Consider the following 26,458-nt stretch of genomic DNA (forward strand, 5'->3'; position numbering starts at 1 on the left):
TGATTTGTGAAAATGAAACTTACCAAATATTATAATAAGATTCAATTCCAATGTTATGTTAGATTTTGTGTTCTTCTCATTTATGATTTATTCAAATTTATTATGAAATTGTGATTCAAATTTGTGATCAAACATAAACCTTCTAGTAATATTCCAGTTCCAGCAGGTGACTGATGGTTTCTGGTCTTCACAGTTGGGGTCAGTTGTCTGATTATATGTTTGTATTGATCAGTAGGTTAGATTCTGTGCAGACGTTTCTAGGAGACGTCTCTCATCGGGATTCATAATTTCTGATCCAGAGTCCAGATCTGTTTCCAGGAATAAATGTTCTTTAGCAGAAACGACGTTCTGCTGAAACAGGACTTTGTTCTTCAGGACAAACAGGATTTTCTAACATTAGTGTCATTCAGAGATAAGAAGGAGACATTTTCATCAAGGTCAGAGTTTTTAAAGAGTTTCAGATTTCATTAGTAATCAGAAACAATGGAATACTCTGTTGGAGGAACAGCAGGTTATATTTAAGGTTCAATTCTTCAGATCTGAGTAATCGACCACGATGGTTAAAGAGCCGACCCACCATAGGATATTATCATTAATAATAATAATAATTAAATAATCATTAAAGCAGTTATTGTAAAATGAAGATTTGTTCTTGGAAAGTATCTTCATCTGCAGGAATCTTGTCATTATTTCACATAGACAGAAGTCCATCTTTTAGGGTTTCAGGGTAAGTCCACCTTGATTTAATGTTTACTGCTTTTTCGATGCTCTCTACAAATACCTGGGGGGTAATTTAGTCACTAAATAGTTTATAAAATTCCCCTGTTAACCCATCTGATCCAGGAGATTAGTTATTATTAAGGTGGTTCATAGAAAAGCGTAACACCTGGAGTTTGTTCTGGTTTAAGGCGTGATCCGGGTCTTCATGGGGTCCAGAGGCTTAAGGTTTACTGTAGATCATCATTTTGGGCTCAGAGGTTCCAGCTTCTGCTGCTTTCCCGCCGCTTCAGGAAAATCCCAGCAGAAGGAAAACTGCCTGAAGTATAAACTTGAACAGAAAAGTGTCTGCGCTCAGTGGCGCCCCCTGCTGCCCAACTCCAAACTGCTGGATAAAAACCCTTTCCTCTGCAGATTGAAGTTGATTTGAATATTTGATGTATTGAACATTAAAGTTGCTCCCGCTCAGCATAAAAAGTGAGCGTTTCCCCAGGAGAGCTGCTGTTTTCACGCATCATTCATGTCTTTGTCCTGCTTTTCCTTGCAGCAGCTGCTGCAGACGGAGGACGAGGGTTTGAAACCCTCAGAATAAGGGAGGCAGACTCGGCCGTGTTCATGGTCTTTTTATTGTCATACTTTCATCCTGCTGCGCATTAGCAATGGCGTTTTCTACTATATGGTGCGTTACATGAAAGCGTGAGAAAAGGTGCAAACACAAAGACAGCTGCAGCGGCGCCGCCTGCAGGCGGAGCGTCTTCTCTGTTCTACATGCGTGCTGCCTTTGGAAACACGGAAAAGCAGCAAAACCCACTTCTGTCCCAACAGGTTCGGTATTTCCTGCAGAACCCAAACGCAGCGCTCCGTAAAGAGGAACATGTCAAATTCCGATCTTTGCAGGTTTTTAGGAGCTGCAGGCGACTCAAAGCCGGACTTTCTCCTCCAAAGCTCTCAGTCTTTGGACAGGAAATGACTAAAACATTCCTGCTGCATTGGAAATTCTGTCTTGGTGTTTCCACTTTTTCTGAATTTTTAAAGCTGTGACATAAAAGACAATCGTGCGTTAAAACGGGTAACCGGGTCGATCCCGACGTTCCCAACGATCCTCATATAAACTCACACTGGAAGACTTTCTCTGAGGTGGAACGTTGGGATGGGATCGCTTCAGTTTTCAGTCCATGTGTTCACATCCGGGAAACATCAAAGAAAAGCACTTTAGAAGTGAAAGGACATAGGCCCCGCCCACCTCGACTCCACCTCTAAACGACTCAAACATTTTTAGAACAGTGCTTCCTGTCGGCTGATGGGACGTGACCCGGGTTTCCCAAAAACATCTGGAGGGCGAGCGGTTGGATTTGGGTCGGACACTCAGGACGTTTTTTTGTTGTAGTGGTAGCTGCTGCAGCGTGCCTAATGAGGGGAGCTGTGCAGAACGGCACCAAAAACCATTTCAGCCCAGTTCTTGAACTACGTCTGAGAGCGGGACAGAGAGGCTCATCGGACTCTGGAGTCGAACAGAATCCGGTCCGAACCGTCTGCTGTTTGTGGCTCCGGATTCTTCTCAGAACCTCGTCGGCACGGCAACCGTTTTCTTTCAGAAACACTGCAGGGGTCCAAACCACACTGGCTTCAGATGCTTCTGGGGAACCGGCGGTCCTGAGAGGAGGATCGGGTTCGGGAAGAGAAGAAGAGGATGAAGGCTGGGGAGGGCAGTGGAGTGAGTCCATCTGAAATTCACGGATCAGGACGTCTGCAGTTCTGACCCCCAGCCGGAACCGGGATGGGGGTGGAAGAACCTGCTCTCTGCTGCAGGAGGGGAAGTCTGGATTTACATTGAAGACCAGTTTCCCGCCCGCTGCCAGAACCAAAGGAAGTTCAGACGTGAACGTTCCACTAAACCACTTTGGAACGTCAGCGTTTTATGGGAACGTCACGGAACATCACGTCTAAGTCAACGTTCAAATCTGACGCCGTCCTGCGCAGCAAAAGGACAAATCTGCGGCCTCGTTCTTCTAGCCTGAAGCGGCTGACCGTTTGACCGTCTATTGGTGAGGCTTTTATTGTGGAGGTCAACAGGAAGCAGTTTTCCTGATGGATGAATTTCAGAAGATGTTGGACTGGAGCAGTTTCGGTTCTGAGGGCAGTGATCTCGGCAGTGATAATCCAACAGAAGCGACCCATCAGCCGACGGCTTCAGGAACCGGGTCCAAACGGACGTTTTAGCGGCAACTTCCTGTTTCCTGAACTAAAAAAAGACACGGAAACCGACCTGATCCCAGTTTTCATGAATCCCATATTTCTCCTTAAATTTTTGGTTTGCTTCACATTAAATAAACTTTACGGTCTATCCAGTTTGGTGATTTTGCTAAGAGGACGATTTGATCAAAACCATCATCTCTTTAACGTGATTGGCCCCAAAAAGGGGGCGTGGCTAAACAGGTTTAAAAAAGGACCAATCAGAATTCTCGGAGCGGCATCAGATCAGAAAGACGACCGTTTCCGAGGAATTCCTGCAGAGTCGAGGGGGTGGGGGGTGGGTGGGGGGTCAGTCCTGTCCAGACCGGACCTCAGCTCCTCCTTCAACCATTTAGGCCCCCAGAGCGCCTCTGGGAGGCGCCGCTCTGCTTCAGGACAGTAAATCATGCAAAACTTGTGGGAACCGGGTCTGAACGCCCGGTTCTGCCCACATCCGGTGGTTCCAGCTCCGTTTCTATGGAAACCACGAACTGCGGCGGCTTTTCAGGTTCTCTGCTGTTTGAAACGGAGCGTCACGCCATCTCTGAGCGAGTGACCCCCACTCCTGCACAGAGGCCACGCCTCCCCGACCCGCCCTCACACTCATGCCTGACCTGGGGGGCACATGCAGAACTGGATCTCCGTTTTGGAGAAAAAGGTTTCCATAGAAATGAGCTGAAGGTCCAAACCCGGCAAGAGGTCCCGGTCAGAACCGTCCTCACCACAGAGTGGAGACAAAACCCGAAATGCAAAGCCGAGGACGGGTAGCTGGAGGATTGGAGGCTCGGGTCTGGAGGATTGGAGGCTCGGGTCTGGAGGATTGGAGGCTCAGGTCTGAAGGACCGGAGGCTCGGTTCTGGAGGACCGGAGGCTCGGGTCTGGAGGATCGGAGGCTCGGTTCTGGAGGACCGGAGGCTCGGTTCTGGAGGATCGGAGGCTCGGTTCTGAAAGAACGACTCGCCGCAGCAGAAGAAGCGTGACGAGAGAAAAAGGATCTAAAATGAAAAAGTTCTGACTTAAAGCTGGAGAGTTCTGGCTCGACCCGGAGGAAGATGATGCTTACGATGATGAAGAGCAGGTGTGCGGCCTCCTGGCGCCGTCTCCGTTTGCATAAACATTTCCTATCATAAAGTTCGTGTCTGAACAAGCCCCTCCCCCACCCACTGACCTATTTCACACAAGCAACATTTGTTTCCCGAATGACTGGTGGTTTCTGCACGGAGGGAGCGTTAAATGGGAGTTGTCCTTCTCCTCCTGTGGGGGGCGCTGCAGGCTACGAGGCCTCCCGTTCTGTGGAGGAGTCCACCTGTCGCGGGGCCCGGCCCAGGCTCCTCCCACTCCTCAGCGTGGGGCTCCGTGAGGACTTCAGCAGCTTCTCCTCCAGCTCGTGCAGCGACGGCTCCTTGTACATGCAGACTGTGGGAGGAGACAGACAGGTGTCAGCACAAGTGGGCGGTGCCAGACCTTTCTGGGCCACGCCTCATGGAGCGTGGAGCAGAGGGACGGCGGCGAACCAGCTAGAGTCTGGGCGGGTCTGGAGTGAGAGCGACATCAGACCCGGGGCCACGTCCACAGCGGCCAGCACTCGTTCAAGAGACCGCGCCGTGTTCCGGTCAAAACGCGCGTTGAAAGCTACACCAGTTGAACTTTGACCAACCAAGTTTCATTTTCACAAATCAAAATTTTCTTCATGACCAAATGAAGAAATCCGAATGCTCCGCTCTACGTGGGACTACAGTCTGATGGTCTTCATGACCAACAATCAGGATGCAGCGAGGAGCAGCGAGGAGCAGCGAGGAGCAGCGAGGAGCAGCGAGGAGCAGCGAGGAGCAGCGAGGAGCAGCGAGGAGCAGCGAGGAGCAGCGAGGAGCGCTCACGGATCACGTGAACAACATCTGTACTATGAAGTTCCATTTGTGCCAAAAATATGAAAATATGTTTTTGGTCCATTGTCTGTGTCTATTAAACGAGTAAATTGAACATTGGTTCTTGTCGATGTTCTACTAAGCAGTTTCTTCTGCCTGCCCATGCTTCTTTGATTATTACTTTCTATTGGCTTTGTTATTTATATGCTTGTTTTATGCTTAAAACTTTGCATTTGTCTTTATTATTGTTGTTTTCCTATGTCGTCTCACTATGTCGTCAGGAAAGTCCTTAGCAACCGTTGCTAGTGTCGTTAGCCACGTCGTTTCCCCGTGTCGTTACATCTTGTCGTATTTCAAATTTTGCCAAAGTCGTCAGAAAAGTACTTTGTACAGCCGGTAAATTGTTCCCTGTACTACCACGGAAAGAGACACGTTAAAAAAAAACCTTTATTGATATTCCTGCAAACGCGCATTGCCAGAGGGGGGGGTGCATGCATACAATGGTTCCACGTTCCCGACTTGCAAATAGTTTTAAGGTATTTAGAGTATGGCTTCAATTCAATCTGATGATGAAACTATTATTTAAAAGTCTTTTGAAAAATAACTGATCTTTATCAAACAAATCTGGTAGATAAACGAGGAGCAGAGGCGCCCAAAAGAGCATCATACTGGTCCCGAGAACGCCACCTCATGGTCAAATAAATACAGAACAGATTAAAAAGATGTAAATCCAGTTTTTGGCCCGTCTGCTGTTTGTCATGGTTAACGCTAGCGTCGGCTTTAATAAACTTTTTTTTTCGTTCCGTGGTAGTACCGGCCGTACAAAGGACTTTTCTGACGATTTTGGCAAAATTTGAAATACGACAAGATCTAAGGACACGACATGGGAAACATCGTAGCTAACGACACTAACAACGGTTGCTAAGGACTTTCCTGACGACAAAGTGAGACGACGGGGGGTAACGACAATAACAAAGACAAATGCAAAGTTTTAAACATAATGCATGAACCAATGTTCAATGAACTCCTTCAGTAGACATAGACAATCGACCAATAACATAGACAGTGGACACAAAGACATATTTTTGTACGACACGCCTGCGTCTCACTAACCCTAACGTGTTGTTCAGGTGTTCTCTGCGGCCTGTCGTCCGCGGCATGCGCCGAGAAAACACGGTTTAGTATTTGGTGACATGGAGCTTTAGAGGCCCGTTTCAGAACCTCGAGTCCTAAAGGGATGGGAGGTCAAACCCTGGAGGACTTCTACCCATCTCAGATCAAGGTGTGCTCCGTGTGGACATGGAGGTCAAAGGTCGAGCCGGTCTTTGTGTGCTCCCGTGAGAGCCTGTTACCTTCAATGGGTCTGGGAACAAAGTGTGAGCAGGGTTTGGTTTTCTTCACCCGGTTCCCCTTCATGATGATTCCCTCCTTGTTGAGTCCCAGGAACCAGGCCCGGCCCGACTCGTGCTGCCGGTACAGAGTGGACGAGTAGATGACGTAGTAGTTCTCAAAGACCGACTCCTTGAACTTGCACTCGGGCGTGAAGACGTCCTGAAACAGACAGAGCGGTTTAGATTCACACCAGGAACCCAAGAACCGGGAATTCTAGCCGTTCCAAGTCTTTGGAGTCTTCTGGAAGTTTCCATAGAAACCAACAACGTAATTTAACCTGTAAACACCAGAGTCTTGGCGGCTGTGTTGACGTTCTTTGAATTATTGTGAGTCTTCAGCTGTTTCTGCCATGAACATGTGAAGAAAAGAAAAGCTAGAAATACTAGAAGGAGCAGGTTGATGCAACAATACTGAATGAAAATGAAGCTTAAAGAGGAATAAATGGCAAAAAACAAGAAAGAAATGATCACAGTTGAGCATAAATACAGTGAAAACCGCACCATAACAAAAAGATATGTTTGTGAAAAACGCCAGAGCCGGGTATCGAACCAGCAACCTCATGCACCTCATTCCCCATTTATTTCAATGGAGGCAGAAATCCTGGAATATCTGGAACAGTTCTAGGATTTGAAGGACCAAAAGTCAGAGCTGGAAAAAGCTGAAGGAGCTGAACATTTGAATAATTGAATGGTTGAAAAAGATGAAACACTGTGGGAGGAGCTAAGAGATAAAACACGGAGGAAGATACTAGAATAAAGAGGAAAACTATGGTTGAATACTTTATAGATTTCAACCAATAATTTGACAGATTCTGTCAGACTCTTATTTTCGTCCCCATCGGGTCATAGTTTTGTTTCATTGGAGGATGACGCCCCCCCCCCCTGTTCTGTTCAGTACACAAACCTGTTCTGATCCAAACCGGGTCAGCAGTTCTGTCATGACGAACACCTACGGGTGACGTCCAGCAGCTTCTGGTCCCATCATGCAGCGGGGCGGGGGCGTCCGTGTTCTGACCCGACAGCACCGGTCGCGCTCTGATTCCCAGTTTAGCTCGTTCACCTGCCCCCCCAGATATAACAGGTGTTTGCTCCGTGCTTCACAGGCGCGCCCCCCAGACATAACAGGTGCTCAATGCAAGTCAATCAGAGCAGAACAAGCCCCTCCCCCTGAGCCTGACAAACTCCAGAGTTGAACCAGTAACCGCTTTCCTTCCTGGAGGACTCGATCAGACGTGTTCCAACAGCAAAGGAGTCAAAACATTTCATGACCACCCAGAAACAAAAGTTACTTCCTGTCTTTTCAGGAAGCCCGCCTACTTCCTGTCGCTCAAAAAAACCCATAGAGACTAACCACTAGAGAGTGGCGTAAGGACGCCGACCGTCATCAGAGCGATGAATACGCAGGACAATGGTACGTTCCATTTTCACTGTCCAGACGAGCCTGAAGGGAACGGAAAGACACGCCTGCACCTGAAGACGGAGCCGCTCCTCTCTGAGACCCGGACAAACAAAAACCCGTAGCTCTCCATTCGGTCACAAGAGTGGACAGCAGAACCCGTCCTGAAGAACGTTTTCCATGGATGGGTTCTGATGGTGAACCATGTTTTTGTGAGGAGACTTACAGACGTGTAGAGGAATCCCTCGGCGTTCATGGCCACGTAGAGCCCCGCCTTCACTCCCTGGATGGCCACGACCCTCAGCCCCACAGGGATCAGGTTGAAGAGAGCTGAGGGCGACAAACAGAACCGGGTCAGCAGCAGCTTCCCGCCCGCCAACGCACGCGACCCACTCAGCGGAGACAGCAGCGCCGCAGCAGACAGCCAGAACGAGGCGGAACGAAACGGGACCGCGCCACCAGGCGATTGGCTCCTCAGAGACGGAGCTGCTGCGTGGGAGAGGAGGTGGAGGAGGTGGAGGAGGCCTGTGGCCGCGCTGCTGCTGGTCCTCCTTTATTTAACTCTGGTCCTCCTCCTCCTGGCCTCCTTTTCGGCTCTTCCACAGCGGCAGAGGAGGTGGGTCTGCAGCAGGAAGCAAAGCTGAGCGTCTGCAGATCAAGGATCTTCATCTGATGAGGAGGAAACACCAGGAGGGAACGTCTCCTGATGTTTCTGTGGGCGGAGCCATGAAAACGTCAGTGTGTGGGTTGGAATTGGATCTAAAATGATTGACCCTCCCATTGGACCAAACTGTGGCTGTCTGAGGCCAGGGTCCGGTCGGACGGCGTGCCGGATCAGAGGACACTGAGTGACACGGATCTGGGTTCCTTCAGTCAGGTGGGTGTGGCAGCAGGTGGGTGTGGCAGCAGGTGGGTGTGGCAGTGTGTGTGTGGCAGCAGGTGGGTGTGGCAGCAGGTGGGTGTGGCAGCAGGTGGGTGTGGCAGCAGGTGGGTGTGGCAGTGTGTGTGTGGCAGCAGGTGGGTGTGGCAGCAGGTGGGTGTGGCAGCAGGTGGGTGTGGCAGCAGGTGGGTGTGGCAGCAGGTGGGTGTGGCAGTGTGTGTGTGGCAGCAGGTGGGTGTGGCAGCAGGTGGGTGTGGCAGCAGGTGGGTGTGGCAGCAGGTGGGTGTGGCAGTGTGTGTGTGGCAGCAGGTGGGTGTGGCAGCAGGTGGGTGTGGCAGCAGGTGGGTGTGGCAGTGTGTGGCAGCAGGTGGGCGGGGAACTCACTGTGGTCGCTGTTCTCGTCTTTACAGCCGCTGATGGTCCCATCAGGCAGCATCTGCAGGAAGAAGCCCTGCTCGCTGAACAGACGCGTCACGATGCCCTTCAGCTGCGGCTCTGCAACAACAGTAACACAAAAGACATGAGGGGGGGCACCGCAGACTCCTCCCACCTGAGCAGCTTCCCGCCAATCACCCGTTCACCGTCCTGTGCTCAGGGGGAGGCTTAGATCCTCTGATGGAGCTGCAGCAACAAGACGCCGTTCCTCCCTGCAGAGCTATTTTTAAAGGTGCGCTGCACACCGCCGGGGGAGGAGCCTCTACTGATCCGGACAAGCTGATGGGGTGAAGATGCTGAAACAACGGCTGCTCTGCCATTTCTGAAGCTCACCTCAGAGTCCAGGAGGACGCAGGGCCACGCCACCAGGAAGTGAGTTACAGACAACGCCACAAACGGCTCCGCCCACAAATGAGGACACACCTGAAGTCTATTGTGAGCCGGTATGATGGGTATTCTGACCACGGAGGAAGAACTTCCACGGTGAAGGAGCCACAGAAAGTCTGAAAGTCTAAGGCGGATCCGCTCATTCCTGGTCCTGGAGGTCCAGCAACCTGACTGTTGTCCAGATCTTCAAGTCCTGCTAGCTGCTGATTAGCTCAACCAGAAACCTCCACCTTCTGTCTGAATGAACACCTGGTCCAGGTAACCAGCAGCAGGCAGAGAGCTGGAAGAGATCTGCAGGACCAGGAACCAGCAGCCCTGCTGTAAGCTGTGGTCAGAGGACGGGGTGTCTCCCCCTGAGGCGGGAGGCGCCGCTCCCCCTGAAACTCCGTTTTACTGACACCAAACCCCAGAAAGACGGCTACACTGAAAATATTCTGATTTTGAGTCGCCAAAATGTTCAGAATGTCTTTTTTTTTTAAACCTATCTGGAAATAAAGCTCCACATCTGTCATCTTCCAGCGCGGCTCTAATAGACAGACAACTTTAGTGTTTTTCCTTTTTAAAGTCATAAATTTACAACTACGAATAAAAAAAAAATCCTTTTTTGTTTGTACACCTGCCTTAAGAGTCGTAGTTCCAAATATAAACAATTTTCAAAGGGGGTTTATTCAAATATGCACCTCATGTGTCAGAAGATTGTAGCAGTGAAATCTGTCAATCAAAGAGCCGTCAGCTCTGATCCCGTCTGTCTGCTCAGCTGTTGGACAAGAAGAAAACACAACAAGAGGACTTCCGGTGTGACGACGAAGGAGCCGAGCCGCTCTGCTGCAGATATTACTGCCAAAAACTGGAATCCACCAGAGAAGAAGTGGATAAAGACACAGGAACACTGGAAGGGAATCAGCTGGGAGTGACGGCTACCAAACCAACGGGACCAAACATTCAGAGACGAACTTTCTCCTGAATCCTTAGAATCCTTCGCTCCACAAAGTCCCCCCTCATTCCACGCCAGACATTTGTGTCACAGTGGATCCGTGTCTGATGACGTGAAAACCCCAGAAAGTTAGAACAAAATGGAGGCGGGGCTCTAAAGTAAAAGCCCCCCACCCCCTCCCCTCTGCTTCAACGTTGTCGTGTCATTGGTGTGCAGGACGACTTGCAGGTCATCGGGGGGGCTCCACCGTTGAACCTCAGAGGCCCCCCACCCCCACTGAATGGACCGCCCCCCTTCCTCATCAGGACCAGCTTCCATCAAAGGGAACCGGGACCTCCTTGCTGTCCTCCTGCAGGAGGTCCAGCTTCGTCCCGCTTCCCACCCCACCGGTGTCCCTAGCAGATCGAACTTTCCCATCATGCACTGGTGCAGCGAGCTCACCTGTGCCGATGCTGGTTTCTAGCAGAAAAACAGACGCTGTTCTTCTGGACCGACCAGAGACGGTTCTGGACCCACCTGGTTTCCGGCGCACCGGCCGCTTCTTCCCGCTGCAGAAGCGAACTTTTCTGAAGACGCTGAAGACGTGCCGCTCGCACAGCGAGCGCGGGTCTTTGCTGGGACTGGAGCGCCGCTTGCTGCTGGCGACTTGGTTGTTGTTGGACTCGCGGGCCTGACGCTTCTGCCGGATCAGGGAGCTGGCGATGGCCGCCGCCATCTCCCACCAAGAACCGGCTCCAGGTTTCAGTCCAGAGCAGAAGACAGCGGACCATCTGAAGGGGAGTCAATCAGAACCGAGCCACGGTGGCGCCGAGCTGCAGAGGCGAGTGCTGAGCACCCCCGTGAGTCGCCAGAAGAGTCCCGACCTGCTGAAGCGGTAAAATCCTGTCACGTCCCAGAGCCTCAGCTATCGGGAATCCAACCGTCTTCTCAGAACGGTTCCGCTTTGACCTGCAGAGAAGATGATGGTCCTCCGAGCTGACGGAGCGTCTGCATGGATGAATAAATGAAGAGCAAAGCCTTCTGGGTAGTTTTGGTCCCAGAGAACTCGTGTCTGCAGAAGCTGTTTGGATCTTCCAGAACCGTCTCCTCTCTCCAGAGGAGCTCAAACCCGGAACAGAAGTTCTGAAGGATCCCGGAGCAGAGGAGGCTGGCTCCTCGTCCTCCTCTTCCTCGCTGCTGAATGTGAAGAGAGGCTGAGAGGCAGAGGGAGGGGGGCGAGTGGAGGAGGAGGAGGAGGAGGAAGACGCTCCTATAAATATTCTGCTCCCACATCCCGATGCTTCATCACACGAACGCGCCACGGTTCCACGCCTCAGGACGGTCCTCGCCGCCTTCACGTTTGGAGGTGCAGAATGTTCACTCTGAGGTCCGTCACATGAAGGTCAAAGGTCATCATTCAACCCTCATCCTTTCCTCTTTTCACTCGTTTGGTTTCAGTTTTCACTAAAGAGAAAATGTTTTTCTTTCAATATTTGTGATTTTTTAAGATTAAACATCAAATAAAATGATTTTTTGTTTAGAAATTGATCTTAACAGGAAAACAGGTTTATCAAACAAATGTCAATCATCAATTAGACATAAATGTTTGCATTTATCATATTATGTTATTATTTTAGTCTACTATCATCATTTATTTATGTCATGAAGATTGCCCATCATTTCAACCGAATGTTATTTGCTGTCAAACCATATTGGATCTGCTCCATACCAGGGGCGGAGCTACATGGGTGGGGCTACATGGGCGGAGCTACATGGGCGGGGCTACATGGGCGGAGCTACATGGGTGGAGCTACAGGGGGCAGCCCCCAACCCCCCATTTTTGAGTGAGTATAAGCATCAGAAACTGGATTTCAACATTGCCAACAGGAAGCAAACTCTCGGTTCTGCCGTCCTTTTCCTGTTTCTTTTTGTTTCGTTTTCTTTTTTACATTTCATTTGGAGAAAAATTCCTTTTCTTTTCTTTTTTTGTGGAATTTGGTTTTAGATCCTAAATGTAACCTTGTTGTTTTTGCTTTCTTAGTGGCAGCAGTGACCTCTATTACGTTTTTGCGTTGAGTGGGTTGTTGGTGTCACTGGCCCTTCGGGGCCACCATAGTTTAGCTGCAGATAGAACCCGCCCACGGCTTAGAGAAAAGGTTCTGCCTGAAGGTTCTGTTCCTCAGCATATACCAACAACATTGGATCTATGCTGATCAGCATTTTTCTGAGGAAGGGCCACAGCCAAACCCCTGTGGCCCCTTCAGGTCATCTGCGGGGCACGCCGCCCCCCATCCCATCAGCCTCACGTGGAAGGTTTTTACTGACACGCTGTTTACTAAACTGGGTCTAAAAAGTCAAACTTTTTCATGAATTCTGGCCTCCATCAAGGTGAACCCTTCCACCAGCTGTTCCTTTGGAACCCAAAAGTTCCGCTAACACTGCGGGTTCTCCTGGGGGGCCTCCTCTCAGTGGGACCCGCCCAGAACAACTCCGGGGGTCTGAAAGACGTGAACAATCCACTTCAACAGGCCTCTGGATGTGGAGGAGCGGCGGCTCCACTCTGAGCTCCTCGTCTTCCTGAAGGGGAGGCCCGCTTCAGGATCCTGATCCAGAGCTGATCCTGATCCAGACCTGATCCAGAGGTGATCCTGATCCAGAGCTGATCCAGAGCTGATCCTGATCCAGACCTGATCCAGAGATGATCCTGATCCAGAGCTGATCCAGACCTGATCCACATCCAGAGCTGATCCAGATCCAGAGCTGATCCAGATCCAGACCTGATCCAGATCCAGACCTGATCCAGAGCTGATCCACATCCAGAGCTGATCCAGATCCAGAGCTGATCCAGAGCTGATCCACATCCAGAGCTGATCCAGATCCAGAGCTGATCCAGATCCAGACCTGATCCAGAGCTGATCCACATCCAGAGCTGATCCAGATCCAGAGCTGATCCACATTCCAGAGCTGATCCAGAGCTGATCCACATCCAAAGCTGATCCAGATCCAGAGCTGATCCTGATCCAGACCTGATCCAGAGCTGATCCAGATCCAGAGCTGATCCTGATCCAGACTTGATCCTGATCCAGAGCTGATCCACATCCAGAGTTGTTCCAGATCCGGAGCTGATCCTGATCCAGAGCTGATCCTGATCCAGAGCTGATCCACATCCAGAGCTGATCCACATCCAGAGCTGATCCTGATCCGGAGCTGATCCTGATCCAGAGCTGATCCACATCCAGAGCTTATCCACATCCAGAGCTTATCCAGATCCAGAGTTGATCCAGATCCAGACCTGATCCAGATCCAGAACTGATCCAGATCCAGAGCTGATCCAGATCCAGAGCTGATCCTGATCCAGAAATGATCCAGAGCTGATCCACATCCAGAGCTGATCCAGATCCAGAGCTGATCCTGATCCAGACCTGATCCAGAGCTGATCCTGATCCAGACCTGATCCAGAGCTGATCCTGATCCAGACCTGATCCAGAGATGATCCTGATCCAGAGCTGATCCAGACCTTATCCACATCCAGAGCTGATCCAGATCCAGAGCTGATCCAGATCCAGACCTGATCCAGAGCTGATCCACATCCAGAGCTGATCCAGATCCAGGGCTGATCCACATTCCAGAGCTGATCCACATCCAGAGTTGATCCAGATCCAGAGCTGATCCTGATCCGGAGCTGATCCACATCCAGAGCTGATCCACATCCAGAGTTGATCCAGACCCAGAGCTGATCCTTATCCGGAGCTGATCCTGATCCAGAGCTGATCCACATCCAGAGCTTATCCACATCCAGAGCTTATCCAGATCCAGACCTGATCAAGATCCAGAGCTGATCCAGATCCAGAGCTGATCCTGATCCAGACATGATCCAGAGCTGATCCACATCCAGAGCTGATCCAGAGCTGATCTACATCCAGAGCTGATCCTGATCCAGAGCTAATCCAGATCCAGACCTGATCCAGAGCTGATCCAGATCCAGAGCTGATTCAGATCCAGAGCTGGTCCAAAGCCATCCAGGTTCCCACGTCAGGTCGACAAACGGGGTCCAGGACGTCCATCCAAACGGAACCAGCTACCATTGAACAACCACAGACGTTTAGCTTGAAGTCCACAGACGCTGAATTCTTCTCCCTGAAGACGTTTGGTCCAGATCGAGGTTTCTGGTCTGAAACTGCTGCTTCGGTCGAGGAGTTAAGATGGTCTGAAGTTTCTGAAGCTTCACTCCATGAAGACCTTTTCCAAAAACATCTCCAGATAGAAATAAAGATCATTTTGAATCCAAATCAGGATGAAACTGCAGCAGAAAAGAATTCCAAACGTCTTTCTGCCTCCAATCTTCTCTGATTCCTAAAAACTTTCATGTTGTTATTTGGTTCTGAAGCCTCCAGACAGTAGAAACGGTGATGTGAAAAACTGCAGGGCTGCTGTCCTCTGCTGGCCGTACAGAGCAAACACACGATGAAGACCAGCCTTCTCATCTTCATCACACAGAGCTGCCGTGTGGCTGACTGTTTAAAGTTTCATGCTGGATCTAATTCAGGAGCTTCTGCTGCTGAAACATGCATGAAGTCAGAGCAAACAGAGGTTTGAACACGCAACTGCAGGCGTCTCCAGACACAGAACCGGGTTCTGCTTCTGGATCCGTCAGAGGAAGCAGAGGACAGACGGACTCCTGCAGGCGTCGCCCTGAAACTGAAGACCGCTCCGGGACCTCTGAGGAGGTCCGAGTCCGTCCTTCAGAGGAGACGTTCCTCGTGTCACCAGCAGGGGGAGACAGATCAGCCAACAGCAGAACCGCGGGGGTGTGGTCACAGAACCAGGTCATTGGGAAGAATTCAAAGGCTACAGCAGAAATAAACACTTTGACTCCGCCTCCATCTGTCCGTCTCTGGGCGGGACCAACGTCCCAGATGAAGTTTGACACTTCAAGGTTTGTTTTATGGTTGAGAACAAAAGGACTAATCATGAAACTGAGACCATCTGGTGGGTAAATAGGCGGAGCCAAACAACAGGTCTCCATGTTGGCGCATGGAGACAACTTTAGAGACACATAAAAACACACACACACACACAGAGCGACATTCCTGTTGGTGTTGTGTTTCGGTCAGAGCTGCTCTGCTGCCGTTGGAAAACCAACTTGAGGTCATGTGACCTGTTTTTATTTAAATCTCATGTAAATCTAGATGTGATGACCTCATATCCTCTCCAAAAATGGAAAATAGGATCCTGTCATATGTTGGAGCATGCCTAATAAAGTCAATCTAGGGTCAACAGTTCAACAGTTACCTGTCAATCAGGAGGCCACACCCCCTTCTGGTGAGGAGCTGCATTTCTCAGGGGGCATTAAAGCCTTTCAGTCGGAAGCAGCAGGACGGACGGTTTCAGTTATTTCATTTTATTTATAAAACATTCCAGATGTTCTAATCCAGTTCTGTTCAGACGGTTCCGACTAAACCAGGTTTGAGACGGGGAACCACCAGAGAACACGGAGACCCTTTGGTGTAACGTCCCCACAGGACTCGCGTCACAGCGTCCAAAACTGTGTTTATTAAAGTTGTCCCGCCCCCAAAACAGTTTTATTGGCTCTTGAAGCAAAGCCCGGTTCTGATTGGCCGACACTCATTACAGCCAGACGTGGGGGCTGGAACAACACAAAGATCCGTGTGACGCGGACCCCCCCAGGGGGGCTCTCATGACCCCTCCGGAGCGGCGGCCGCAGCGCCGTCAAACACGCGTCCTCTGAGCTGCAGCGTGTTGAAAAACACAGCCCAGCTTTGGACGCCACCTCTGCTCCCACCACGGCACCCTGGCTCCACCCCCTCTTCCCCCAGGCCGGCTGAACCCTGAGTGAGGAGGACTCCAAGAGCTCGGCCCGGGGCTTCAGCGTACAGCCGTCCTTAAGGTTTAAAATAGACCTGTGAAGGTCGGCGGCCTGAATGACGACCCCGCCGTGGAGTCATGCGAGCGCCTGCGTGCACGGAGGCACGAGGCCGGACCGTTCCTGTGAGGGCGGGAGACACGGTCATTCCATATCAAACGGGGGTCCGACTCACTCACAGCCAGAACACCGGCCCCGAGGCCTCATGGTAGAGCGTCCGCCCTGACTGGAAGTCGTGGGTCGTACCAAAGACTCTACCAGCGGGAATGGGGGGGTTAATTAACCAAATGGTTTGCTGCTCCACCAGGGGAGGGGTCAAACGCAGAGAACAAATGTCACACATCGAGGTGTGTAACAGCTGATGGGACTTGAACATGACTGTTGTTCTGGTCCAGCCTCACAATGTCCATGAAGGTCTGAGTGCGGATGTTCCCCCCGTACAGCAGATGTTCCCCCCGGACAGCAGGGGGCGGTACTTCCTGATGTCATTGATTTTTCATCCGCCAATAAACAAAAGGATTTCCCGTAAAACAAAGATTTATTCAGCAACGTGTCTTTACCGACAGATTCAGACGACAATCGTTTCCTTTAGAAAGAATGATGTTCCTTGTGATATTTAAGCCACACCCCCTGATGAAAGGGAGAGCTGTAATTATCCCGAATGCGCCGGCTCACGTGTTTGGAGGTTACAGGTGAGGAGAAGGACGAATGAGATCCCTAAAACTGATCTGGTGCCCCACCCCCACCCTAAACCATGAAGCAGCCAGGGGGTCGCCCTCACGAACGAAGAGCCGGTCTGCAGGAAAAACACGACCAAACCTTTCCACGAGGTTTGAATCTCCTTTGCATGAAGCCGCACCTGCACAGGTACGCCCAGACCGCCTGCAGGTGCAGGAAAACGGTTCTACAGGCCAAACTGCTGTTCGGATCTTCACAGCTGAAGATCAGAGTTCGATTCTATGCAGATGACGCTGTGATGTCTGATCATTCATGCTGCTGCCGCTTCATAAACTGACCGTTTCTCCAGGAGAACACGAGTGATCGCAGCTGCGATCCTGCAGCTGCAGGAAAGGAAGTCTTCAGCTTTTCAGAGTAAAAGTCTCTGCTGTTGGAGTAAACAGCTGCCGTCAGAAGAGTCCAGACTGAAGCGGAGGACTCACCCTGGGCGCTGCTGTCCCTGCAGACGCTGCCTTCCTCCTCGTCTTCCTCCTCTGCCTTGCCGTCTCTGGACAGCAGCAGCTGGAACAGGCTGCAGTAGTGGTTCATTGTGGCACCGGTACCGATCCGCTTCAGAGTCCCTCCAGGAGGAGGTCGGGTGTCGGTTTTAAGCCGGCATGTGACGACGCGCTCAGCTGTTGTGGTGTTGACTCACTGACGGCGCCGCAAACAGCTGGGAGGCTCGCTGGAAAAACGTCTGGACTCAGCACTCCGGGGGTGTTTGTTCAGCTGTTCCAGGAGAACATTGCAGCTGCATGACCCCCCCTCCCCAAAATACGCCGTGAGAAGATCGTCTGATACTTCAGAGAAGTTCAGAGCGAACGGAGGAGGAGTCAAGGAGAAAACCGCCGCGGTGGGGCATGCAGGGGCGAGAAGGAGGAACCACCAAACGGATTTCACGTCACATCGACACTAAATATGATGAAATGTAGAAAAATACCTTTTTTCATCAGTAAAACTGAAACATACGTTTGTGCTACGTACGTTTCTTTAGGCTTAACTCAAAGTAAAAAGCATTTTTCAATTGACAATTCAATATTAAAACATGACATTTTTAGCTTTAAATTCATTTTAAAGTGACTTCAGATCTATAATAATATAAAAAGGCTGTTTCTGGGTCAGAATTCATGGGAAATGAAACAGCGCCCCCTGGTGTCAGGCATCTTCATTTGCATGGCATTATGTGGCAAAAAGGAAATGCAAAGACGCTCATCAATGCTAGAGATTTAAAGCAAACCATGCATAGAAATGTCATTCTTTAATATTGAACTGCAAATCTTTTAATGAAACTGTCTTCATTCTGTTGTAATAAAAGCACAGAAGTCTTTTTTCTGCAGATCTTCAGGCTGCTGCTGTCTGCAGTGGCGGCTCTGCAGCAGCAGGGGGCAGCACTGAGTCGCTATCTCAGATCTGGACCTACAGGAGACGATGGAGGCTCGGGCTCCCTAAGGTAAAAGACTTCATCTCTGAGAATCCTGCGGGCCCGTTTCTCCTGCGACCTTCATCATCGAAGACGAGCAGCGCGGCACTCTGTTCCCTGCGTGACCAGCGGGGGGCGCAGCAGCAGCAGAGGAAGAGGAGGAGAAGCTGCTTGACGAAGGACACATGCTCACCCTCCCTCTGAGGAAGCTGATCCACCCTGCACTGAGCCAATCCGCTGTCGGTCACTAGGTTTCCATGGTAACACAGGCCTCTTCCACGTGGAGACGGGAGCAGTAAACAGGAGAAACACAAGCAGGGACTCCTGGGAAAGGAGGTGAAAGATTCTCCTCCCTGCAAGAGGACCGCTGATTCGGTTCACCCAAGAGGAATCTGGAAGTCGTCTTTATTTAGGCGCCTATATTTAGCTTTTCCTGAGGAAGGTGAAGAACGTGGAGCTCTGCAGAAAATGCCGCTGAATAAGCAGCAGATGCTTCATGCAGAACCGCAGCAAAAGAAACCGAACAGGAACCGATCCGGACTCCAAAACAGCCAGACTTCCAGACTGAAGCCCTTTCAGAACACAAGTCCAAACACACCTAACGTCTGGATTAAAACCGTCTGCTTCCTGAGGTCAGACGTATCCATGACAACCGTACCAACATTCAGATTGAGACTTCTCGTATGGGGGCGTGGCCTCTCATGCAGGTAGTCCTTCCATTACAGTTCAGCCAGCTCCGCCCATTTCTGATGACATCATATCCTGCTGCCATTGAGATGAACTCGGATTTTAAGATAGATTAGAACCGCCTGAGTGAAGGTGAAAACACGTTGGAACATCGGAACTGAAATGTTTGAACGTAAAAACACCGTGAAAGAAGGCGGACGGCGCCCAACATGACGCGGCGGATACATGCAGCAAAGACACGCGGCGAGAAGACACGCGGCGAAGACGCACGCCATTTTCCACACGATCAAAGGTCCACAGACGTTTACTAAATGCCTCCTCCTAAATGTTTTCAGACGTTCCGTCAGATTCGGTTCAGTCTGGTAACGAAATGTTCAGACCCTCAGCAGGGGGCGTGGCCTAGTGCACAGGCGAGCAGCTGCATTTCAGCAGCACATCAGCGCATCTGTGAGTGCAAACCTGAGAGGGCACGTGCACGGTGGTGCGTGTGCACGTGAAGATCCTTGTGAACAAGCAAACACTCTGCTGAGCTCACGTTTCCACGGTAACACTGTCAGAAGGCCTTCGGACCTTTGACCACCTCACCTTCCCACAGGTGAGCTCACAGCAGGCCGGGCACACCTGTGCAGGTGTTTGTCATGGAATCGGTTTCAGCTCTGAGGCTTTCTTCAAAGTGTCCCTGACCTACAGAGATTCCTCCAGATCTGCTGAGTCTCGTCATGAAGTTCTGAGGTTTGACTTGACAGAAAGTCCTGCTGCAGATCTGATCCCACTTCATCCTCCTAAAGTCAACACAACGTTTTGGCCCCTCCCCTCATCGTCAGACGTCTCTGATTTGGATGTTCCATCAAAAAGGTTCCAGCCCGACCCACTGATAGAAGCGGGTCGGTCCTCCTCCATCAGTTTTGGACATTTTGTTCCTCTGTGTCTCAGAGGGGAGGAGAGGGGAGAACGTTCTACAGATTAAAGCTCTAACCCGCTCAGCAGGTGTTTTATCAGCTGATCTCATGACATTTGGCGCCGTTTATCTTCCTGGCGCCCAGTCAGGTCCCTGAACAAACAGGGGGGGGTTCTGCCCAGTCAGCACTTTGAGCTTCAATTAGGTTCATTAGGCTGCTCTGGATCTGCGTCTCACATCCTCTGGACCACAGAAGCTTTTAAAACACATTTAATGCTGTTTAGTCGCGGAACTGTCCATGGTTCTGTTCTGAGCCCGGTTCTGCTCGTTTCACTTCTGACAGGGTCCATTCTCCGTTTCTGAACCGGCATCAAGATCCTCACACTTTCATTTTTGGGGAAATGCTGGTATTTGCATAGAAAGCCGCCGTTCTTCCAGCAGCATGTTGGTTTCCACATGGAAGCGTGAAACACGTTTCCCGTTTGTCCGGGAATCTTCTGAACACATCAGAACGGTTCATCTTCTGTCTCAGTCAAATTTTCTGACAAATGAAACTTGAAGAACAACTTTTCTCTGCACAGCCTGGAAACAAAGGCTCAGAAATAACAACAACCAAAAAGAAGAGCTGAACAAACAACCAAAGTCACTCCAAAGGCCTGAAACATTTTCTCCTGAGTGCCTCACTCCCCTCTCCTTCACCAGGAACTTCATGGATTCACTTTTCCATTTCCTGCTCGGAGGCGGACCGGCCCACTTCCCAGCTGGGACGGGGCCAAAGTGGTTGATGGACACGGAGAGAGCGGCGCTCCTGCAGGTCCATTAGTGCTGATATGGAGCCTAAAAGGTTCCTCCATGAGGGAGGAGCCTCTGCAGAGGACGGCCCCCGTGACTTCCTGTTAGCTTTAGCCGCTACACCCCCCCCCCCCATCCAACCCTTTAGTGCTGAGCGTCCAGCAGATTGATGATGTCATAACTTTTCTAACGCTGGGAGGGAGAACGGGTCTGACGGACCCCAGATCTCTGCTGGAAGGTCCAATCGATGTTAATCCAGTCTGGAGCAGCTGCTGGGGGGGGCGGCTGTAAACCCCTGAGGGGGCCATAAAGCAGGGAGGGGCACTGATGCTGAGCTCAGCATCTCCTGCTCTTTAGGATCCACACGGAGGAGGAGGGAGGAGGAGGGGGGCAGTGGTTCATCAGCCGCTCCAACCAGAAACACGCCAGGAACAACAAACAGAAAACATTACTACCCACAATGCATTGGGTCCACAACAGCTCCTGCAGTGGCCAATCTCGAAAACCCAAACGGGTTCGGACAGAACCACACGAGTTTGGAACCACATGTAAAATCAGGAAAAATGTTCTGGTCATTCACCACCAGCAGGAATCAAACCAGCAGCCTGAGACACACATGCTGTTGGGTGAAGGCGGACCGCCGTCCCCGTCAGGCTCTGTAAGTACTCTCCCCGCCGGTGCTGTTGGTATTGATCCGTCGGAGCGGCTGGTCTGGAAAACCCAGTTAGAGGAGCTTCGGTTTCACTTAATGAGCTCCGCTTATCGATCGGCCACAGGAAGCGTCCGCTCTACACGGACCTCAGCCGGGTCAGGATTTGAGTCAGAAACCAGCAGAAGACAAACTCCATCACAGCCCAAGGTGGTTCTGTAGACCTGGACCCGGGCCTAGAACCCTAACTGTAAATTCTGGTGAAAAACGGCAACAAAATGGGGTTTCTATCCCCCCCCCGGACCCCGGATCGGTACCGGCTGGTGGTCTGACAAACGTTGGAGACCACTGGTTTCAACCCTCACTATCCAAGTCGTTATAGAGCACGAGCGGCCGTGGTGCAGCGGTAGGCCGACCTATGACCGTAAGATCACAGGTTTGATTCCCACCTCACCCGTCCATGAGTCAAACACTGAACCCCACCTTGCCTCTGGTGGACGGTTGGAGACGGTGTTCGGCAGCCGACTGTACACGCCGTTTACCGTTTCCGGTGGAACCACAGTCATCCACCTGCTGACTGCCGGTTCCGACCAGAACCGAGTCCGCTGAGGCCCGCTCTCTGTCATCCCTGGATGGTCTTCCTCGTGTTCTTGCTCTGGCTGCGGTCGCTCCAGATCAGGTTCTCCTGCGTTGCAGGGTTTTCCCCGTGTGTGGTTCCTGGATCTGTGAGGTTCTCTGCAGTCCCAACGCAGCAGAACCCTGTAGAACCCTCTACAGGCTTTGCTTAAAGAAAAGAACAAAGAACCAAACTCAACAAGGAAGTTGGGATCCTAGGTTCCCTCCTGTCAGTGCTCATCGTCAGCACAGCAGGTTCTGCTGTATGCGTCACGGGTCAGAACCTCTCCAGAGATCATTGTGTCCTTCATAGCGAGGACAGGAGAACCGTCGGTTCCACCACCAGTTCTCCACACAGACTTGGTTGAAGTTCCTCCATCCTGCAGGTACTGGGGGACCGGTTCTGGTTCCTTTAGAATAATGATGATAATGTTTGTTTGATGATTTCAAGAACGTAAAAAACAGGAAATTATAAAAGGAGGAACGACGGTTTTCACCTCAGAACAAATGTGGAACCAAGAGTGTGAGCGTGATCCTGCTGCAGTCATAAGGGCCGTGCACGTGCACATGCACAGGTGGCTGCACACCTGTTGAAACCACAAACATCCCTGTAATCCCAACACAACGCCTCTGCCCGCCGCTGCATTTTCCACAGGCGCTGAGAAGGCGGGGCTTAAGCAGATCAGCAGGTCGAGGCGGCGAGCTGCCGTCACGCTGAGCAGCTTTCGCCCGCTGACTCGGGTTTCTCTGTTGTGTCACTGAACTGTCGGATCGATGCCTAACACCCATCTGTGTGCTGACAACAAACACACCGACACCAAACACCTGCAAGCACACAGCCTCCTCAAGCCCCGCCCCCTGTGCTGCAGGGAAGGAGGAGAGAAGCAGGAAGTCCCCGAATCATCCGCTGCTTTCAGCTCTGACAGGTGTGATGCTGGAGTCATGATGGACTCGAACCTGCAACCCCCCCCCCCCCCCCCCACACTCACACACACTAGGAACAGCAGGGGGAGGGGTCAATGGGGCAGAATACAATGACATCAATCAAGATGAATAATAACTGCAGCAAAAATGATAAATGTCTGATTTAACAAAAATGAGGTCAGGAAAGAGGCGGAGCCACAAGGAAGAGGCGGAGCAACACAAAAGGGTTGAAGCAACAAGAAAGAGGCGGGGCCACGAGAAAGAGGCGGGGCCACGATAAAGAGGCGGTGCCACAAGAAAGAGGCGGTGCCACAATAAAGAGGTGGAGCAACACGAAAGAGGCGGAGCAAATGTAAAAATGACAAATGTCTGATTTAACAAAAATGAGGTCAGGAAAGAGGCGGAGCCACAAGAAACAACGAAAGGTCAAGGCTGAAGAACGGTTCCCCTCGTTCTTTTATATTTACTGATAGAAGAACCTCGTTTTCATTCTGCATTTGTTGGAGCTTCAGCTGTTTTGACTCCGCCCACACGGGTTTATCTCGTTCCGTTTTTCCTTTATGAGAACCGAGTCATGGCAGCGGTGGACTGGACCATGGTTCAGGGACCGTGGGGGTCATCATCAACACCATTACTGAAAACACGCCAACTCATCCCAAACGCAAACATCACATCAAAATCCACCTTCTCTCACGGGTTGGTGGTTTGATTCCTGGCTACCCAGGAGGCCAAGCCACTCAACCTTTGGTTACCTAAGGTGGTGAGTAATGTATAGGAGTGTAAACGGACTGAGCCTTAAGTACCAGTACACCTAAAAGTACTTCACAGGTTAATTAACGGTCATTATTTTATGTTAGCCGCTGGCTTTGTTAAAAAATGTGGATCAGAACCGAGTCAGAAGTAGCCTCAGGTGTTTCAGGGGAACAGAGAGGAAGAATCCTTGTGGACAGACCACTGAACCAAAGCTACTCCATCGGCATTTATTTACAGTTTGTGGTCAATCGTTGTAGTTTTCTGCTCGGAGGACCGAGTCCTTCAGGGATTCAAACCTTCTACTCTTTCCTTTGTGGGTTTGGATTTCATTTTCTCTTCACTTTCTCTCTGCTGGTTTGGTTCTGGTCTGCTTTTGGACCTCCAGAACCACAGAAGTCAGTCGCTCACAGACATCACAGTCCAGGATTTTACCAACAACCTCATCAGACACTGTGCCCTTGAGCAAGACGCCTGAGCTGAAAGACGAGCCGATGGCAGAACCTTCCTGCCTGCAGACGGTCCGACCAGAACACAGGTCCGATTCCAGGATCGGGACAGAAGTCCTGGACAGCCAAACGTTCCTTCGTCAGCCTCACCTTCACAGCTGAAATAATGGGGGGGGGGTGTATTTTTGGGGGGGTCCGTGGTCATCTGTGGAATCGGGTTCCAAACGTTCCGGTTCTCCACACTTTTGTGTTTTTTCCCTCACTTTTCAAGAATAAATGTCTCCACCTTTGAGGCGGGACCCTGTGCCCCCACCCTGATGCCCTGTGTGGGTGGGGGTCGTTTTGGGGCGTGTCTGATCACCTGTGGCTCCCTTCTGCCTCTCAGTGGCCAGGGCAGGTAGGCAGACGTCACCAGGTGTTTCACGTCAGAGGTACGGACTTCAAATGTGGAGCAGCTGCTGGCCACGTGCGACGACCCCCCCCCCCCCCCCCCGACACGCGCGCGCGCAAAGGGGGGCGGGTTTTAGGGAAAAATATTACTGCGAAACTCCAAGAAATCTATGGCTTCAACATGAGACGCACCTAAGTCACATGACCACACCTGGACCAATCACACGCCTCTTTGGTTGTTATGGAGTCCGTACGGATCTACCCCCACCCCCCCATCCCTAGAAACTGCTGCCCCTGCCCTTCTGTCCGTCACCCCCCTCACCTGTCCGTCATTCCCTCTGTCCGTGTTTTGCTGCATCACAGTCTGCATCCCATAATAACCACTCCTCAGCGCTCCGGCGCAGCGGCACTGCGGTACCCCTCCACCCAGCATCCACCCCCTCCTCCACCTTCCCCCCCTACCTGAAGGAGTCTTCTCCTTGCTCTCCATCATGTCCGCGTCTGGGTGAGGCCGCCGCTCCTCGGCTGTTCTCGGCCGCTGCGGAGGAGGCACAGACACAGAAAGCTTCTCCTCCTCTTCCTCCTGGCTCTTCTCTGCCTTTTCTGCTCCTGCGGACGTCGGTGCGCGTGCGTCTGTCCGCGCGCGGCGCTTGCTATCTCTCCTCTGTCTCGGCTCGCGCCGTGTTGCTGCAGCCCGAGCCAGAAGTGACGTCACCACCGAGGAGCGTGGATGGTGAGAGGAGGGGGGAAGCCTCCTCCCTCCACGCCAGGCAGGAATCGCACCCGCAACCGGGAGGGTGAGATTTGATGACGTCTGTTTCCGCGGAGCCGCAAATTCTAGAAATACGTTGATTGTTCATATGAATAAAGTTGTTTTTGGTTTTTAACATTTAAAACTCTGTTTCAGGCTTCTAACGTGTTGAAAAGATCAAACGGATCAAAAACATTTCAGCATCTCACCGCTAGAGGGCTTTCTGCGAAAAACCCGCCCCACGGAACAGTCCATTTTCACTGCAGAGAGGGGGGTACTTGCTCCACCCCTCTCTCACTCTGAATCTATTTGTGACGCTGAATTGGTAAGAATGTTATGATTTTTTTTTCGTGGTCAGACTGCACTAAAATGGAGGCGTGGCCTCTAGGGAAGAACAAGCTTTCATCTTTGTTTGTGAAACCACAAACTGCTGCTTGAAGTGACTCCGCCCAGTAGCCAGCAGGCGGCCCGCGTGACGATGTCCCTTTAGGTCAGGGGGGTCCAACCATTTTCACTGGGGGCCACATCAGCATAGTGTCCGTCCTCAAAGGGCCAGATGTAACTTATACATGTAACTAAATGTAATGAAAAATAAATGTAACTACTCCTTAAAGTTAAATTACTAGTTTATTTATTTATTATAACTTTTTAAAGTGACAATTCCAGCTGCATAGAAAACATCTGTTTGTTACTTTAGCATAAATCCTTTTACATTTGATACCGTCAGGTTAGGTTATATGGACAGTGTTTAAGTCCTAATGTATAGTTATGAATAAATACACACCAATGTTTATTTTTTATTTTCAATTAAAAACCTTTATGCTCTTGCAGGCCACATACAATGACATTGAGTTTGACACGTGTTTTAGGAGTTCTGGCATAATTAAAGCCCCAAGGTCACGGAATGAATGTTTTCGTACAAGATGCTCGGTCGGTGCTTATAAACAGGTGGGCAGGTAGCCGACATCGCCGCAGACCGCTAGCGCCCGTCGTACGTAAGCCAGTCTCCGCCTGGTTAGAGCGGACTGAGAACAGGGCAACCTGGTCAACAGTCACAGCAGTCTGGAGGGCCCCGCTGGCAGGAAAGAGGGCGTCCTGAGCACTTCAGTCCACGCCCCCGGTGCGGCGAGGTCCCGGCAACGTTTGGTGTAAAGCACGCCATTCAGCGGCTCATCCTCCAGAAAACAAAGAAACGTGGAAATAGTCTACTGCCACCTTTGACTACTAGATCCGCCTTAACGCTCGCTGTTCTGACAGGAAACACTCTCAGATCTTCCCAGAATGTTTTCCTTTCACATCCTTGTTTTCCAGCTCTG

At 51.0% G+C, this 26,458-nt stretch overlaps 1 protein-coding gene across 3 annotated transcripts; it reads right to left on the reverse strand.

Annotated features, from left to right (window-relative positions):
* Positions 1-1,327: 1,327 nt before the first annotated feature.
* Positions 1,328-25,347, reverse strand: LOC101174977 (fibroblast growth factor 12). 3 transcript variants are annotated; one of them, XM_023961994.2, is made up of 5 exons: positions 24,854-25,347; positions 8,866-8,976; positions 7,828-7,931; positions 6,167-6,365; positions 1,328-4,365 (listed from the first exon to the last, which is right to left on the reverse strand). In XM_023961994.2, the coding sequence occupies exons 1-5, from the start codon at positions 24,882-24,884 to the stop codon at positions 4,223-4,225; spliced, it is 588 nt and encodes a 195-aa protein (XP_023817762.1). In that variant the 5' UTR covers positions 24,885-25,347; the 3' UTR covers positions 1,328-4,222. The 3 variants fall into 3 exon arrangements, with proteins under 3 accessions (XP_023817762.1, XP_023817761.1, XP_023817760.1); XM_023961993.2 differs by lacking the exon at positions 24,854-25,347 and adding an exon at positions 17,261-17,595; XM_023961992.2 differs by lacking the exon at positions 24,854-25,347 and adding an exon at positions 10,754-11,421.
* Between the last annotated feature and the right edge of the window lie 1,111 nt (positions 25,348-26,458).

The sequence above is a fragment of the Oryzias latipes genome, chromosome 13, assembly GCF_053564925.1.
Source record: "Oryzias latipes strain Hd-rR chromosome 13, Olatipes_Hd-rR_3.1".
Lineage (NCBI taxonomy): Eukaryota > Metazoa > Chordata > Actinopteri > Beloniformes > Adrianichthyidae > Oryzias > Oryzias latipes.